General features: G+C 49.6%; 1 protein-coding gene across 2 annotated transcripts in view; it reads right to left on the reverse strand.

Moving 5' to 3' along the window:
* The window catches only part of DLG5 (discs large MAGUK scaffold protein 5), a 128,753-nt gene extending 117,305 nt beyond the window's left edge, over positions 1–11,448 (reverse strand). Inside the window, exon 1 of one of the 2 annotated variants that reach the window (XM_014837034.3) lies at positions 11,006–11,448. In XM_014837034.3, the coding sequence (XP_014692520.2) occupies positions 11,006–11,309 (304 nt within the window). In that variant the 5' untranslated portion in view covers positions 11,310–11,448. The remainder of the gene's footprint in view (positions 1–11,005) is intronic. The other variant, XM_014837051.3, reaches the window with a different exon arrangement.
* Positions 11,449–18,924: the final 7,476 nt, after the last annotated feature.

The following is an 18,924-nucleotide window of genomic DNA, read 5'->3' on the forward strand; positions in this document are numbered from 1 at the left end:
TGGTGACAATACCTTTTTTTAAAAGAATAATTTTTCAAAAAAAGTAACCACTTTCCACAGCAAGGGACCCCATCTGATGGAGTTTCACTCTGTTCCTTCCCACATCACTGTCTTGGGTAGCAGAGAGTGGTTTTTCTATTAGCCGCATTGTGGTCATTTGTCATTTTTGAGAACATGATTAATGTTCATCCCAAAAAGAACCCTACAAAGGTGAACAGAGGAGCAGGTGAAGACAAGACTATCTCACTGAAGCACAGCTGCCACAGTCGCAGCTTCTGGGTCCAGCTGTGACTCACCAATCCCACTCGGCTCAGGCACAGGAAGCTGAGGCTTTTGGGTGGTTCTTCTCTCGCTCAGCATGGGGAGCATCTTAAAACAAAAGCATCCAAGCCAGTGGTTTTTCAAACTGTGTTCCCTGGAACCCTGGAGAACTCTGGGGAACCCCGCGGAGGTACCTCAGGGAGTGCCACAAGGAAAAGGTGCAAGCTCCAGGCCTCCACACCCAATCATCACAGCACCTCTTTGTCTGTTTTACACGTCTTTCATGTAAAAGTCCAGCTAATGAAAAGGGTCCCACAGCTTAAAAAAAAAAAAATTAAAATCATAAAGGAAATTTACACTTCACACGTTATTTCCTTTAATTATCTGCAACAGCCCTGTGAGGAAACCGAGGCTGAAGAGCTTTACGATCCAACTGCACAGCCCATTCTCTGAGAAACCACCCTGTGATCACCCACTGTCTATGTGGACACCCAGGGAAGGGACGTCACCACCTAGAATGGTCCACTCCATAGCTGGATGGCACCAACCATTAAAACAAGCTCTTCCTGGGGCCGGCTGGGTGGCTCAGCAGTTAAGTGCCCACGTTCCGCTTCAGTGGCCCGGGGTTCACTGGTTCGGATCCTGGGTGCAGACATGGCACCGCTGGGCAAGCCATGCTGTGGTAGGCGTCCCACATATAAAGTAGAGCAGATGGGCACAGATGTTAGTTCAGGGCCAGTCTCTTCCTCAGCAACAAGAGGAGGACTGACAGCAGATGTTAGCTTAGGGCTAATATTCCACCCCGTCCCCCAAAAAAAGTAGCTCTTCCTTAAACAAAAGGGCCCATAAGGTAGCTGCTAGGGATTACAAAAGAGACACAGAAGGCGACATCAACTAAGCACAATGTATGAGTCTATTAAAATCCTAATTTGAAAAAATCATCTATAAAAAGGCATTTCTAAGACAAGGAAAACTGAACATCGACTGGGAATAAGATGACGTTAAGAAATTATTGTAAATATTGTTGGTTGTGAAAATGGTCTTCTGGCTAGGTTTTTTTAAAAGCCCTTATCTCTTAGAGACAATTTCTTAAGTGCATATGGGGGAAGCTATATGCTGTCTGGGATTTGTTTTAAAATACTACAGAAAACAAAAGTTGTTGGGCGAGCTGGGTGTTTGTCATATTATGCTGTCCATCTCTGCATATGTTTGAAAATTTTATAATACGAAGTTTCAAAGCAAAGCAGGGAGAGAGGTCTTTTCTCAAGTTGAGCTCAATTCCACTGATCTTCTACCACTCAGCCCACGTTCAGCTCTCTGGGGTCAAAGAGAACAGGGTCTCATCACTGCCCTATGTCGAGCTGAACACAGGCATCCAAGCCCCTCGAAGGCTCCTTTCCTCCAACACAAACTCTTCCCAAGGTCCTTTGGAGCCGAACTTTTCACAGCTCATAGCGATGCCCTCCTTAAAATGTGGGCTCCAGGGCCACAGCACTTGAAAGTGTGTCTTGAGCAGCCCCAGGAGTGTGGGACTCCTGGTCCACGCACACACTAGACTCTCTCCAACTCCAGGTATGGCCTGTGCCCTGTGATACCTCCTGATCCCAAGCACAGGCAGGACATCGGCTCTCTACTCAAGGGCAGGCCACCCCAGCGGCAGGGCCAACAGCTTGCCCTCTCCTCTCATCATCACCTCAGTCCCCACCAAAGCCCTGGGAGGAGAATACTAATAGCACTTTTACAGATTAAAAAAGAAGCCCAGACAGGTTAAGCAACTTGCTGAAGTCACACCACTGAAGAAGGAAGAGCCAAGATCTAAACCCCAGTCTGTGGAAGTCCCCAAGACAGGGTTCATGACACTCAGCTGTCTCTACTCTTGTGGACTCCCTCCCTGGCTCGAAACCCCCCAACAATGCTCAGGCCACCTGGCTCATTCATCTGTATCACCCGTCTTCCCAGAAGTAACTTAACACTCTCAGGGCAGAGACTATCTTCCTGCTCCCCAGCCCAGCACCTCCCTGGGCTCAGGAAAGACTTGCCCAACAGTTAGCCAGTCCCCAGACCTGCAGTCACCAAACCACCAAGACAGATCTGTACACATCCTTCCAAGGCGCTTCTGGAAGCCCCAACTGTGGACCAAAGCCCGGTCCTGCCCGCTAACACCTAGAGAAGACTGCAAGAAGTTGAACCATCTCAAAGACAGCCATCACGAAACCAGACTTCATTCTTGTCACGCCACACTGGGGAAACTGAGGCCCAGAGAAGTCACACACCCTACCCAACGTCATACAACTGAAACATCTACTGCTCCTGGAATCTACTACACATCTAAGTCATTGACACATCTAAAAAATCTACTCGCCCAGGATCACATGTGCCTAGTTCAGCTGGTATTAGAATTTAAAACAACAGGAAAGTTTAAGGTTTTGGTGCCCCAAGTGAGAGAGCTGGGAGAAAATATGAAAAATAATGGTGTACACGGATGTTCCAGTTCCGTGCACTAGTGCTGAAGTTTCCCAAAAGTGCACTTCTCAGAGCACCGATGTCGCAAGATGCTCCATGGAAAAGGATTTTGTGGTCAAGTCGGTTTGGGAAACACTGCATAGTGAACCCACTGCAGTGAAGTCCCAAAGCACACTGGCTCCTAAGCCCTCTCAAAAGGCCCCAATAAAGGAGCCTGTGTGACCTGCTCAAACCAGCACTGCTCAAATGCTTTGACCACAGAACGCTTTCATCCAGTAATACCATGCACATCCCATGGAACTAGTGTTTAGAAGACGTTTCCTTGGGAAATACTGATCTAGGCCTTTTGAAAGAAAATCTTGATAGCCATTACCCTGAATTCAAGACTGAAAAACCAAACCAACCCTGAATGGTAGTAGCGTCTACAAAGCAGAAATAACTAACATACTTCAAGGCCTTTGCGGATAGAGATGTTAGTACTGCAAACAAGAAGAAAATGTGTGAACATCCTTTGGCTGCCAGATATGAATGCTGCTGGGATGATACAGTTAACAACTTCTGACCTCAAAAGAGTCACAGATGACTACTGAAACTCAAATCTTTCTTTAAAGTCCAAAGGAACTGTCCTGAGACTTTCCAAAATAGGTTGGGGGGGGAAATACAGAATTTTTAGAAGAAAAAAGGAAAGAAAACGTTGGAACCAGGACTCCAGCCAGGCCACCTACCCATAAGTCAAGTTACTGTGGCCAGAATGAATTACCTTAATTAAAACTTGAAGCAAACAATATGAGGCTCCTCAATAAATTAAACTTAGAATTACCAGTGATTCCACTCCTGGATATACAGCCAAAAGAACTGAAAGCAGGACTCACAGAAATATTTGTACACCAATGTTCACAGCAGCTTCAGGCCCAATAGCCAAGAGGGGGAAGCAACCCAAGTGTCCACTGACGGATGAATGGATAAACAAAATGTGGTAAACACATGCAATGGAACATTAGGCAGCCTTATAAAAGACAAATTCTGAAACATGCTACAACACGAACTTTGAGGACATTATGCTAAGTGAAATAAGCCAATTACAAAAGGATAAATACTGTATGATTCCACTTATATGAGGTACCTAGAGTAGTCAAAGTCATAGAAATAGAAAGTAGAATAGTGGTTACCAGAGGTGGAGGGGAAGGGGAAAAAGGGAGCTATTTTAGTTTTGCAAGATGAAAAGATTCTGGAGATCTCTTAGACAACTATGTGACTGTACTTAACACTTCTGAACTAGACAGTTAAAAATGGTTAAGATGGTAAATTTCATGTTATGTGTTCTTTACCATAATTAAAAATTTTTAAACTCAAAATTTTAAAAAAAGGAAATTCTGACATGCTACAACGTGGATGAACCTTAAAGATGTTATGCTAAGTAAAATAAGCCAGTCACAAAAATGACAAATACTGTATGATTCCACTTACATGAGGTACCTAGAGCAGTCAAGTTCACAGAGACAGAAAGCAGAACGTTGACTGCCAGGAGCTGGTGGGAGCGGGAGAAGGAAGAGCTACTGCTGAGTGGGGACAGAGTTTCAGTTTTTCGAGATGAAAAAGTTCGGGAGATGGATGGTGGTGATGGCTGCACAACAATGTGAATGGACTTAATGCTACTGAACTGGACACTTAAAAACGGTTAAAATGCTCAATTTCATATTATGTATATTTTGCCACTAAAAAAATAGGAAAAAATGGTTTAAATGGCAAGTTTTATGTTACATATATTTTACCACAATTAAAAAAAAAACAAAACCTCAAAGCAAATGGGTTACGACCCTTAGTGTGCAATGAATATCAAGGTAAACAGTCACCTCACAATTATTCACCAAAGGGTTTCGTGTTGGATGGCCCATACGGGTCACTCCAAACATGTGTTTAGTTTAAAATGTTTCTGTAGCACTGTCATGGAACTCTGTCTCAAAAAGATCAATAGAGACACAATTCAGAGATAATGCAATCTGCCCCACGTACAAGGCGAAAAAAGATGCAGTAGCCCCAGCTCAATCCCATTCAAAATCCCTCTCTGCTGAACACACTTGGCATGCCTACTGCACAGACTGAGCAGCAGCTCAGTCCTCTTGCTCTGTGCCCAATATTTCTCTGGCTCATGTCTTCCCAAGGTCACAGGAAATTACTGAAGAGCCTCCCTGCACTGGCCTGCAAGATGTACAGGTGGTCGGAATGAAGTGGAACAAAAAACTAAGACAAAATATTTCTCCTATGCTGCTGACTTTTTCAAGAAATAGAAAGTCTGAGTATCAAAAATCACTCAGTGCCAACACTAAATCAGAAAATAGAAGTCATGGTACAGAGACGGAAGGAGACTCAGAAATCTAGTCCAACCCCAACACCAAGCTTCCCCGGACCTAATGCTACCTTGGAAGAGCTGACAACCCCACAGGACTGAGCAAGTCCTCAGTCAGTGCTAAACTTCTAGTTTCACTGTTATACTGAAAAAAATCCAAGCCTCGGGTAGTTAAACAGCTTATCCAAGGTCAAGATGTTGCACAGTTAGGAGCAGATCACCATCCAGGACTCTTTCAAGGACACCAAGCTGACATTCAAATTCTGAGTGCAACAAGGGAAGGGCTCTCCACGCCTAAAACAGGTAATGTGGGCACTCCACATGGCTCCTGGCAGCCAGCCTCACAGTGCTGATACCTGATGGGTGACCTTGGGGACTTCAGACACCACCTACTTCCATCACAGACATACTGTGGGTGGTGACATCCTTGTGTGCACCTGGGACTCACTCTAGCCTTCCTGCACTCCCACAGCCTTCTGTCACTGCAAAGTCACCACTTAGGAATCTGCACATATTTCGGAGGAGGACCTAGACTTACGCAGGGACACACCATTCACTCTACACACAGCTGACTAGTCATCCATTCAACAGAAATTTACTGAACACCTACCTTGGGCCAGGCTCTCTTAAATAGATTAAGGCTACAACAGCAAATTCAGCTCTTGGTGACCCACAGCCACAGCAAAAGCAACCTGACATCTCCTCTGCATAATTACAAGGAGCTCTCACATAACCCTCAGCAATATCAGGAGAATCCCAGGTTTCTGGTTCTAAGACTGCTTCCAGGCTGCACTGCTTACCAAAGTAACAAGATGCTCTTTTTTCTTATCACAGATTGTCAAACAGCAAAGTGAAGTAGTTCTTGTTTTAATTATTTTGTAGAGTAGGAGATAAGCTCAGAAAGGTCAACTGCCTTGCTCAAGGTCTAGAATCTAGTGAAGTCTGACCCCTTCTCCCCACCACCCTACTCCAGCAGTGACTTCCTCTGCTAATTGTATAATCGCACAAAGATGAGACCACATGTAGTGGACATTCACCTGCAGTCTTATGTGATCCTTCCTGATCTTCCTTTGGAGAACTGCGTCTCCTCACTCTAAAGAACCAAATGGTACTGGTATGGGCTGCCAATCACTGTATCCCATCACCCTATCCTATTGGTTGGGTCCACCGCTGGGCTAACCTTAGTCCTCCAACCCCAGCTACAGTGATTGGGCTTCATGCAGACACATGTCAGGCCAATCAGGATCTTTCCAAAAGATTTTTCAGCCTGGGCTGATTGGCTAGAGCTCCCTTTATCCTCTGGTCAGGGGCTGTGAAGATGAAGCCCAGAAGAGTCTGAGGCCATGTTCTAAGCCCACGGGAAAAGCCCGCAACATTCACGATCAATCATCCAAAGGCCAGTTTCCAAATCCATCCCAAAGTTTTAGAATATTATACAGTAGATTTCTTTCCTGCCTAATACAGTTTGAGCTACGTTTCTGTCACTTTCAATAAAGATGCCCTGACTTAATACACAGAGGGATAAATAAAATCAGCCTCTCTCTTAGAAACCTCTTGTTGACCATTACTATCAAGCTCCTCCATCGCTTCCTCTCAATAATACAATTAAAAGAACCAAAAGAAAAACCACAGTGGTTGGAGCCTTTACTTACATCTATGTCCCTGTTGACCCTCTAGGGCAGAGTGGACAAAGAAAAGGTGGCTGGTATCCGAAAGAGTAGGGAGAGAACAAAAGGCCCAGATAACCTCTAATGAATAATAAATAATCCGCATCTGAGAGTCAGCAGCAAACTGCACTCGTCCTGCTGGAAAAGCCTGGCAGAGTTATTCCTTAAAAAAAATAAAATTCCTCCAGCTTTAACTTCTAACAAGTGCACAATGCCTAAATTCCAAGTGACATGCAAACTCCTGGCTCAGCCTAGCCATCATGGTCCTCCAGATCACCTCTGCATCCCATCCACCCAGAGCCAATGCCAATGTCCCGCTCTACTCAGGCTGGTCTAATTTCTACAACCTGAAAACATACCGCTCCTCTCATGGCGAGGCCCCTGCTCTCGTCGTATCTACTCTTATTGTGCCCAGAACGTCCTCCTCCTTTCCCTCTGCGCACTTGCAGCACCTCTTCAACACCCAGCTCAAGCCCCAGTTCCTCCATGAAGCTTTCCTCGGCTTCTCCAGCAGATGATACTGTCTCCATTCTCTTAACTCTGGTGAAGCCAAGTCAGCCAGCTCACTAGGAAACTAAAGAGAGGCATGGAGGGGACAAGAAAGACACATTCAGCTCTGAGCACACAGTGGACAGGGGCCGGAGGGCAATCATCAACTTCTGCCACTTCTGCCCCATAATAGAGGCCCAGCGTGGATTGGTTTGGGGAGCCCTCCACATTTAGATGGTAATTAGAGCCAGGAGGCAGGGATGCGAGTGTCTGGGGAAAGCGTATAGCATGCAGAGTTTTAAAAGGAGGAAAAGCCTGCTTGCAGGTGTATCACTCAACTGATCTGTCTCACAATGTCACTCTCCTGAGTGTCCCATTCCTCCAAAGAGGCAGTGAGCTGCAGGCTGGAATTACATCCTACACATCCCTGTCTCTGTCCCCCACCGCTGGACCAAGCAGAGGACCAGGCACTTGAGTCCTCCCGAGTCACATTCTGCCCTCCCAGTGGCTGAGGCGGGCAGCCTAGCATCCCCAGCCCCATCTCACAGATGAAGAAGCTGAGGCTCCCAGCCAGGAAGGGGCTCTCACTCCAGAGGCAGGTAGTCAAGGACCCTCAAGTGAGAAAACTCAGATGTTAGTAACTAAATCAAAGAGGAAAAACAAAGGATCCTGGTACAACTGTGGCCCTGAGTCATCCAGGGAAGAACAAGAGTTCCATCCTCTCACTACCATCAGCCAGGGCAAAGGTGACCACTTCTTCCTTACAGATCCAGGATTGGGACAAGGAAAGGCTACATAAGTCCACAGAGTTCCCCAATGCAGGAAATGGCCTGCAATTGTAAGGGGAAGGCCTAATCAGGCCACAGGAAAAAATGCCAAGACAGAATCAGGAGCGTGGGGCTTAGCCTCGACTCCCGGCTGCTTTCTACCCTATCCTCACACCTCACAGACAGGGGAACGGAACCCAGCATAAGGCAGAGATGACACCACTCATCTCCTGGGGTTGCCACACAATTAAGTGAGATATTAAAGTATAAGATACAAAATGCCCAACAGCAATGTTATCATCAATCCTAGTACAGAAGTCCCTCTACCCCCTAAAACAAAACGGCACTGTACTTTCTTGTTCCCTTCATACTCCAGGCCTGAGAACGGTGGGTTATAAACATCTGGTTATAAACAACACGAGCAGAAGAGACTGCTCTGGTTTGGTTTGCTCACTTGCCCAGTACTACCTAGGACAGCTTCCTCCCCGTTCCAGACCCCAGGGAAGGGGCTGCTGGACATCATGTGCCTGCAGTACAGCAAACTCCCACAGCAGAGAGTGCCAGCCAGGGGATGGGCCTTCTGGAGCAGGGCCCCACACGGGGTGTGGAATCCACCAAGGTGATGGTGGCACCTCCTATGCAGAGTTGGTGACAAAGGGGCCTCCCCTTGATGCTATGGATCCTCAGGAAGCCAACTGGTTCCTCTCTCAGGTTCCCACAAGGGCCTTGCACTAAAGCCCACTTACAGACAGAGCTGTGGACCTGCCTGCAGAGTGGAAACCGCTGGAGAGAGCAAGGAGGCAGGACACAGTGCTGGGTTTCCCTGACTTTGGCTTCTTGGGGATGAGACAGGTGTTTCCACCCCTTCAACCACAGCAGCTCTATCATGCACTGCTTCCTGGCTAAGAGAAAAAATAAGCTGGCAAACCCCTGCACAGTAGTTCTTACTTTACAAAGGCCCCAACACTCTATCGCTTACTTGCACATCACATCACCCTCTCCCCTAGAAGCTCTAGATGGCATCTTGCCGTATCAAACGCTGTCCTAATTTTTTTCTAAAGTATTAGCTAAAACAAACTTAAATTCCCCTTTGAAAATTATTTTCCTGAGGAGTTCATGATCCTCTGGCAAAGTTACAGAACTCTGCATTGTGATAAACCTAGAGTCTGAAACCACTGCCCTGAGGGATAAAATCCAAACCCTATTCCATCCCTTCCTTGAAGGTCAGGACCAGCTCCTGGAACTTTGACCCTGTGAGGCCCCACCTTGTCCACCAGGAATGAAAAGGGGAGGGACCTAATTAATGGCAATTTGTCCATCTATTCCAGAGATTAAAGCTAGCACTGATTCAAACACATCCCAATGAGGACTTCAGTCTGCACTCCAACTTCTGCGCTTCCTTGATAAACTTTCTCCTTCCAAGACAGACAGATGGATAGACAGACAGATAAAAGCAATTAAAAGAAAAAAAATTACCCCAGTGAGATTTCCCTCTGTCCTTATCCTCATGGCCACATCTGACAGCCCTTCTTAGCATCTTCCAAAGCACCATCCCACGAGAGAATTGAGTTTGCCCAGAAACTCATATATAATCACAACTAGGGGACAGAAGGCAGGTGTGAGGGGCATAAATGCTAGAGTTGGAAACCCAAAGTGGAGACAGACGGGCCACCAAAGAAATGATGGGCTGCAGGCCAGAAGTTTAGGCTCTGTATGTCAGTTTCCTTCCCTATAAAAAGTGAGGTTGAGATGGCCAATATACACTGGAGCTGTTACCCGGAACAGCTTATAAAATCATCCCCTTAACAAGTGAGGCTTTTAACAGCCAAATAAACAGGTCTCATAGCCTTTGGCCTACAAGTTGCTAAGCACAGTCTGTCAGCCCTCTCGGATGGCTCTTAAAACAAGGAGAAGACGTTAAAAAGGTGGCAGTTGCTGCGTCCTGCCTCAAAATGTGTTCAATAAAACAATAAGTCATAATTGAAAACTCCTGGTTTTCAGTACTTTGAGCATTTTAACCACTCCAAGCCGGAGTTTTCTCTCTGGCGAAGTACGAATAATAGACAGCTCAGAGTGGTAACAAGTAAATGTGATAAAATGCAGGCGTGCCACAACAGTAGGTGCCTAATAAATGCTGGCTCTCTTCCTTCCTCAGTGGTAAGCCTTCTCCCTCAAGCTTCCTTCTCTAAAAGGCTGGCTTTCCACACTCCCCAACCATGCCAGGCCAAGACTACCACCTGTCACAAACTCCCAGCAGTACCCCCCACACACACACACACACTCACAAATCCATCACCCACCACCCAAGGGAACCAGCCACCACTTTCCCCCCTCAGGCAGCTCAGTACCGTCAGGGAGGGATCTGAGCCCCAGCAGCCACTACTAGGATTTTCCCATGGTGCAATGCAACTTCCCCAACTTTTCCGGGTCCATAGTTTCCAAAGAAACCTAGCAGGCACTGTGCATAATCAACCACAAGTCTGAGTGAGCACACAGATTTGAGCTCTGGGCAGAGGGAGATGTGAGAGCCACAAAGTGAAAAGACACCAGTGGTCCTGCAAGGAGAAGACAGGGCCCAAAACTCAGGAATACCAGTCCTGGCGTTGGTTCCACTCTTCTAGACTGGGTCATTGATTAAAGGCTAGCAGAGGCTCCCAAAGGCCTGGCGGATGGTAAAGAGCCTTAAAAAAGGGACTGACGGACATCCCTCCGAGGTCGCCGCGCGGCTGGACCTAGTGGTCTCGGGAGGACCCTGCTGCCGTGGCACCTGGGAGGGTCAAGGCCTGCAGTGCCGGGCATTGTTCACAGCAACGGCCGGACTGCGGGAGGGAGGAGGTGCGAAGCAGGGGTCCACGCATCACCCTCTCGCCCCGAGACGGGCTAAAGGAGGGAAGGTTCCACGCGTGGCCAGCGCCAGGTAGACTGATGGCCCTCGTGCGTTCCCCCTAGGAGAGCTGGAGAGAGAAGTCGTGGACGGCAGGTCCGAGAGGCCGGGGCAGGGTGACACTCACCGGCGCCCTCGGCGGGCTGCGGCGGCCCGGCGACGCCGTTCAGGTAGAGAATGGGCAGCAGGTGAGGCTGCGTCTTCTCCAGCGCCGCCCGCAGGTCCTGGAAGTGGTCCCGCTCCTTGGCCAGGAGTAGCTTGAGCAGCAGCTCCGCCTTGGCGCCTCCCGCCTCCTCGTCCAGCTGCCGCCGCTCGCCGGGGCTCAGCGCTCCGGCCGCCTCGAGCAGCCCGAGCACCGCCTCCACCTCCGTCATGGCCTGGGCCAGGCTCTGCTGGCACTGGGCGAGCAGCTCCCGGCGCTGGGGCTCCATGGTGGCGGGCCGCCCCGCCCCGCCCCGCCGGACGGCTCCGGGGCTCGAGGCCGGCGGGCGCGCGGGCGGGCTGCGGCGGCGAGAGGCCCCGCGGCGCCTCGGGGCGGCGAGCGCCCGGCTGCGGCCCTAGCGCACTGGGGGCCGCGCAGCGCCGGGGGCCATGGGCCGCGGCCTGGGCGGGCTGGGGGCCCGGGCGGCGAGCGGCGCTCAGCAGCGGCCGCCTCCCGGGCTCAGGAGCGCAGCCATGTTGGCTGCAGCGGCGGCGGGACTGAAGAGGAGGAGGAGGAGACGGAGGAGGAGAAGGAGGAGGCGGAGGTGGGGACGGCGGCCGGGGCGCGCCCCAAGGCCCGGCTCCAGCCGGGCATGCTCCCCCGCCCCCTCCGCGCCGCCGCCGCTCCCTCCCCGGCCCCGCGAGACAACTCGCCCCGAAACCCCGGCCCCGGCGCCGCCCCCAGCCAAGATCCCAGCGCCGCGGGGAAAGCGGCCAGGCCGGGTGCGCCAGGCCCCCGACGGCTCCGACCCGGCTCGGCGGCCGCCTCGGCTCGGCCCGGCCCGTGCGCCCCGGTCCGGTTCACCGGGGCCCCGCGGCGCCGCCCGCTCCGCAGTGGCCCGAGCCCCGCCCCGCCGCCCTCTCCCCTCCGCCCGGCCCTCCCTCAAGCGCCAGGGCGGCCGGCCCTCAGGGGATGGGCGAAGGGGAGGGGTCCCCGCCCCCGGCCCGCCTGGAGGCGGGGACGGCGCGCTCGCCTGCTCTGCGGGTCCCCGAGGCCCAGGCGCCGCCGGGCATGGGGCGCACGGAGCTGGGGGCCCCGCGGGAAGCGGCCCGGCACACGGTCAGCTCCCAAGCTATTGGAGACCCCCTCAAGCAAAGCCCTGCCCCCAATCCAGGAACTCTTTTATAAAGAATTTCCCAGTATAATCTCCTGAGACTCAGTTAATCAGGATCTTTCCCCTCACCCCCATTTTAGGTGAGTTGGTCCTGAGTCTAAAGAGCATTGAATGTTGAGGGGAGGAGGGGATGTGTTGCTGGACGAGGAGGAGAGGTGGGGGTCTGCAGTGGAGCCGTCGATGTTTTTGGCAGGAGAGGTGCCCTCCTCCCTATATGGCGCTCTCAGATTCTAGCTAGTCTCGAGAAGGTAAATCAATGGGCTATAGAAACCTTGCCTCCCTGATGCGCTCAATGAGGATCTTCAGTTCGGATCCAAGTCCAAGAACGTCTGCCTTCCATCACAGCCCTTTGTGGACACTTACCTCCCGACTGCAGGAGGAGGTCCTTCGAAGCTAGAATCAACGGGTCGCTCTCAGTAACCCCACCGCGCTAGTGTCGAGAGGGATCCCAGCGCCATTGCAGACGTCTGTGCTGGAATGAGTGAAGCTTGTTTACAAGCACTGGGGCCACAGGTGCTTTTTCTACTGACGCTGTCACTCCCACCCCCCACCCCCACCCCCCCACCCCCACAACTCCTCTCCTCCAGCCAAAAGCAAAGCTTACTACAAGATTCTTCTTCTTTAAGGAGAGGAGTCGCTTTTATTTAATGGAAACAAACTCGATATAGTGGTTAAAACAAGAGTACCAGAATTTGCACTTCAGTTTTGAATTTCCCTGTAAATAGCTGCACAAGCTGGGAGCAAATCAATTACCCCGACTGATCTCAGTTTTCTCAGGAAAACCGGGTGGAGAGAGTATATTCTTTCAGGCGTTGTTGTCCTTGAGTTCGTGAATAAGCTCCAGGGTATCAGTGAAGCTTTTGAAATTATCTGAACTTTTTTGTGGATGTGTATTATTTTTCTGGGATGGAGGTCCACAGCTTTCATCAAACTCTTAAGGCCTCCATGACCCAAATGGTGGAACTAAACTCTTTTAAGAACTAAACCCTGCTCAGATAGTCCGGGCTTCTATGGCTGGGCAAGGTTCTAAGGGAGGGGAAGGCTGGCTATTGGACAGTGCCAGGGATCTAGACAGGCTCTCTAGGTGTCCCGCCCCCTCCTCCCTCTGAGAGATGGTTCCCCCTTCTGGCCACCATTTCCTCTACAGCAAGTGCAGAGCCTAAATCAACCACAGAGGCATCCACCCTTAACGTGGACCTCTGTTCTTAGCTGGATTAACCAGAAATCTAGGGCGTGGAAGAACAGGAGAGGAGAAGTTGTAGGTTAATTTGGTTTATGGTTGGAATCAACTGTGGGTAAATCCCAGATCCAAAGGCTGCCTGAGACAGGAAGGGGCAGGAGGGAGCCATGGTCTCCCAGCAACTTCTTTTTTTTTTTGGAAGATTAGCCCTGAGCTAACATCTGCTGCCAATCCTCCTCTTTTTGCTGACGAAGACTGGCCCTGAGCTAACATCCATGCCTGTCTTCCTCCACTTTATATGTGGAACACCTACCACAGCATAGCTTGCCAAGTGGTGCCATGTCCACACCCGGGATCTGAAGCAGCGAACCCTGGGCCACCAAAGCAGAACGTGCACACTTAACTGCTGCGCTACCGGGCCGGCCCCTCCCAGTAACTTCTAAAAGGATGGTGGGGGACATGTGTGTTTCACCCCTGGAAGCCTTCTCCAGAACCAGTGAGGAAGCCCATTTGCTAAGAGTGCTTTCTCCCAGGGGCTGTACAGTGACAGACATTACTTTCAGCAAACCCATTATTGGAAACTCTGGGGTTTTATGAAAACATAAATTCTAAAGGAAATCATTTACTTTATAAACACATTCAACTTTAGGATTCCTTTAACCTGTCACCTTGGTGTGACCTTGTATTTCTGTAGCATTTTATACCTGTTAGGGCACATTCCCACACACTATCTCCTTTGTGCCCTGTTCTGGGTTGAATTGTATCCCCCCAAAAGATAACTTCAAGCCCTGACTCCCAACACCTGTGAACGTGACCTTATTTGGAAATAAGGTCTTTGCAGATACAATCAAGTTAAAATGAGGTCATGCTGGATTAGGATGGGCCCTAATTCAGTGACTGGTGTTCTTATAAGAAGAGGGAAGTTTGGACACAGTCACACACACAGTGTGTGTCTTCACAGGACAATACATGTGAAGATGGAGGCAGAGGTTGGAGTGATGTGTCTACAAGCCAAGGAGTGCTAAGGAGTGCCAGCAGCCACCAGGAGCTAGGAGAGGGGCCTGGAACGGACTCTCCCTCAGAGCCTCCAGAAGAAACCAACCCTGCCGACACCTTGACTTTGGACTTCTGGCTTCCAGAACTGTGAGCTAGTAAATTTCTGGGGTTTTTTGCTTGAGGAAGATTAGCCCTGAGCTAACATCCGTGCCAGTCTTCTTCCACTTTGTATGTGGGTCGCCACCATGGCATGGCTAACGAGTGGTGTAGGTCCACACCCAGGATCCAAACCCACGAATCTGGGCTGCCAAACCAGAGTGCACTGAACTTAACCACTACACCATGGGACTGGCCACAAATTTCTGTTGTTTTAAGCTCCCCAGTTTGTGGTAATTTGTTACGGCAGCCCAGGGAAACTAATGCAATCTCATCATAATGCGGGACAGATGAAAGACAAAGATGGGTGTCCCCATTTTACAAATCACCCTCTCACCTCACTCTTCTACTGGGTAAGAATTTCTCTATAGATTTACCTACCTTTCCTCTTTTCTTCTAATCATAGAAAAAGAGGGCCCCTTCTCCTTGAGAACAGCACTCTCATGCTCTGGATACAATCCTTACACACCCCTCACACACACTCGCATACACACATACTCACATGCACATATTCATACCAGTCTCCCTCTGGTATGACTCAGACCTTCCTCCCCTTTGTCAGCAAAGAGGCCCGGGTCTCCCCATTCTCAAAGGCCCGGCTGCCCTCTCTCGTGTCCTCAGGAAAGAACCACTGCCTGACACTGGGACCTCCACATGCTCATAGACAGCTTACTTCTTGGTTAGTGCTTTGCAGTCCAGCTTCTGAGTACAACTTCCCACAGAAAACTGCTCTCCGCCCATTAACCTCCTGGTGCCAGCTGGGGCCTCCCCTTTACACCTCCTCTAACTCTGCCCTACTGCACCCCACCTTGTTCTCCCTCTAACCCTTGCTTCTCCCACAGCTCCTTTCTCTCCACCTTGACTCTTCATCCCTCTTGTCTCCCCACACTCCCTCCCTCCTAAACGGTAATCACTTTGGAGCTAGACAGATCTGAGCTCAGATCCCAGTGCTGACACTCACTGGCTGTGTATCCCTGGGCTAGTTACTGTTCTGAGCCTCAATTTCTGCACCTCGAAATTGGCAATAAACCTCACCCTTTGGTAGGGTAATTAGGAGAATTCGATGGCAGGCCTTATATGCAGCCTGAGCACAATGCCTGGGATCTGGCAGGCATATAACCCCCTAATGTAGTGCTTGAGCTGGCAACTTCTGCAGTCAGAAGGCCTGATTTAAATAGTGGCTTTGCATCTTATTAACTGGGTAACGTTGGGTAAACCTCTCTGTGCCTCAGTTTCCTCATCTGTAAAATAGGGGTATTCATAATAGGATGAAAGTAGTTAGTGCTCAGTCAATGGTGGGTGTCACTGTTCTTTTGGCTTCTGCTCTCTCATCCATCTAAGAGGAAGGCCTCTCTGCAGCATGTAGCAACAGTTTTTGAGCAGATGATTCCAGGTCCCTGAATGAATGGTTGTGGACTCCAGCTGAAAGACTTCCATTTCACTTGTATTTACATGGCAGGTGAGGGCAGGGGCCCCTTCTACTTGGTTCTCTGCTGTATACCCCTAGCACAGCGCCTGGCATGTGGTAGGTGCTCATAGCTATTTTTTAATTAATAAGTGAATATGTAAATGAATGAACAAACTAAAGAGGTTTGCATTGAGGCCTCATTTCAAAAGTGATATCTGCTAGAAACGGAAAGATGGGGAATGAGAGCACCTGAGAAAGGAGCAGGATGAGAAGCAAAGTGAGAGAGGTTCACACACTCTCTCAGATGCCCCAGGACGTGGGCGGCAGGTTGGGAGCTCAACAGAGGTAGCTGAACTCCACCCACTGTGGAGCAGCCACCCTTGGAGGGCTAAGTACCAGGCCCCCCACCCTCTCTTGCCTCGCCCTGTGTACAAGCTTGGCCCACCAGAGCCTGTTGAAGATGCCCCTGCTCAGAAGTCCATCCCCTAGTTAATGTAGTCCTGAGGGCCGGGCCTTCTCCAGGTTTCTGCAAGCACAGTACTGCCAGAGAGCATTAACCCTTTGATTCAGAGTGTATTCCAACTTAGATGTTACCTGCTTTAGGAAGCCAGACTGACCTCCTCTTGAAAGGGCTGTCTGCTCCTTGCTCTCATTGCAACTTTTTACCTCTTCTTTATTAATATTTAAAAACGTGTATTGTTGGTGCAGCCCACCCAGGGCATAGCACTCTCGCTTCCACAGCCCAGGTTCAAGAGTTTGGAACCCCAGGCACAGACCTACCCCACTCACCAGCCATGATGTGGTGGCGAACCACATACAAAATAGAGGAAGATTGGCACAGAGCCCTATTAATAACTCTCATCGCCACATCATGTTAGCTCAGGGCCAAATCTTCCTCAAGTAAGAAAAGAGGAAGATTGACAACAGATCTTAGCTCAGGGTGAATCTTCCTCAGCAAAAAAAAAAAAAAAGAAAAGTCTATTGTTAAAATTGTCAACTTACTTCCCTATATCCCTGTGGTAGGCAGAGTGCACTCTCCTAAAGATGTCCATGCCCTAGTCCCCAGAACCTGTGAATATGAAATACGTTATATTACATGGCTAAAGGGACTGTGCAGATGTGATTAAAATTACAGACTTTGAAATAGGGAGAGCAGCCTGGATTATCCAGGTGGGTCCAATCTAATCGCATGAACCCTTAAAAGCAGAGAATTTCTCCAGCTGCAGGCAGCAGATGGGGAGGTCAGAGAGATTCCAAGCAGGGGAAGGACTTGACTTGCCGTTGCTGGCTCTTACTGTATAAGCCCACATGCAGGGCCAAGAGAGAGGCTTTAGGAGTGAAGGGCAATCCCCAGCTAACAGCCAGCAAGGAAATAAGGACCTCAGTCCTGCAATAGCGAGGAACTAGATTCTGCCAACGGCCTGAATGAGCCTGGAAGTAGATTCTTCCCACAGCCTCCCGATCAGAGCCCAGCTGGCTGACACCTTGAGTTGAGCCTTGTGAGACCCAGTTAAGCCAACATGGACCCACAGAACTGTGAGATGCTACATGTAGGTGGTTTTAAAGATTTTTTGTTTTCCCTTTTTCTCCCCAAAGTCCCCCGGTACATAGTTGTATATTTTTAGTTGTGGGTCCTTCCAGTGGTGGCATGTGGGACGCCGCCTCAGCATGGCCTGGTGAGCAGTGCCATGTCCAAGCCTAGGATCCGAACCGGTGAAACCCTGGGCTGCTGAAGCAGAGAGGGCAAACCCAACCACTCAGCCACGGGGCCACCCCTGTAGGTTGTTTTAAAGCTCTAAGTTTGTGGAAATTTTGTTATGGCTACAATAGAAGGTCCCCAAAGACGATGAGCTCTGCTTGAACGGGAGCAATATTAATTTGTCCACTGTCAAGCTCTGAGCACCTACCATAGTGCCTGCCACTGGTAGGACTCAAAAACCCCTGTTGTGTGAGTGAATGGAAACCTAGTCTTCCACCAGGACTTGCTTTTGGGGTAACTATTTATGGCATCTTTGAAAAACAGAATCCAGTTCTCCACCACTGATTGGAGGGGGAGTTTTCAAATGAAGATACCTAGAAACTGGGCCTTCTCTGCAGAGTGAGTGAGCCGGGGCCCAAGGGGCTCTGACCCTGGACTTTATGTCCTGATGGATAAGCAACAGCTGTTCCCTGGAGAAACAGATCCTGGTGTGTGGCGCCTTTGGCAGTAAACAAGGCTGCCTTCGAGAATGTGTGTACGTGCACAGCGTGTGAGCATGTGTGAGCATGTATGTGCAACATGCACAGTAAGAGTGGGAGGGCGCTGTGAGCAGGAGCGGGTCTATTTCAGTGTGAGCGTGTGTGAGCATGTATGTGCAACATGCACAGTAAGAGTGGGAGGGCGTTGTGAGCAGGAGCGGGTCTATTTCAGTGTGAGCGTCGGTGTCTGTGAGTACAGACTGCACTAGTGTGAACACTTGGATGTGTGTGACTGGAGAAGCAATCCTTTCCAGGATCATTTCTCCCTCCTACTCTGGAAATTGCAGGTGGCCCAACATAGAAGATGTGACACTTAAAAGGATTTCCTTGAAGAGTTCCTTAAAAGAATGAACTCCCCCAGGATGCTGAAAATGGAATTCTATTTATGAAAACGCCATGTTTCCCACAATTTTTAGGAATTTTATGACATTGAAATGAACTACACCTGTTAGAAAAAAATTAGTTTAAGCTTGGCTCTCGGTAGCTTCGGAAATCATGAAGTCATTTTTCTTCAGACTGCTCGTGTTCTTGGTACAGGAATAGCCCAGAAGCAAATGCCGTCAGATTTTAAAACAGGAAATCTGAGAGAGGCCTGTATCTAGTAATGAATCTTGCCCAGAGTGCCAGGACAGGGCAAAATTCTGAGATCAGAGATTCATATTCTAGGAAGGGATTAATTTACGATTAACAAATAATTAACAACTGTTTATTGAGTGTCTACTGTGTGCCAGGCATTAGGCTAGGCCCTGAGG

Source organism: Equus asinus, chromosome 2 (assembly GCF_041296235.1).
Source record: "Equus asinus isolate D_3611 breed Donkey chromosome 2, EquAss-T2T_v2, whole genome shotgun sequence".
NCBI lineage: Eukaryota > Metazoa > Chordata > Mammalia > Perissodactyla > Equidae > Equus > Equus asinus.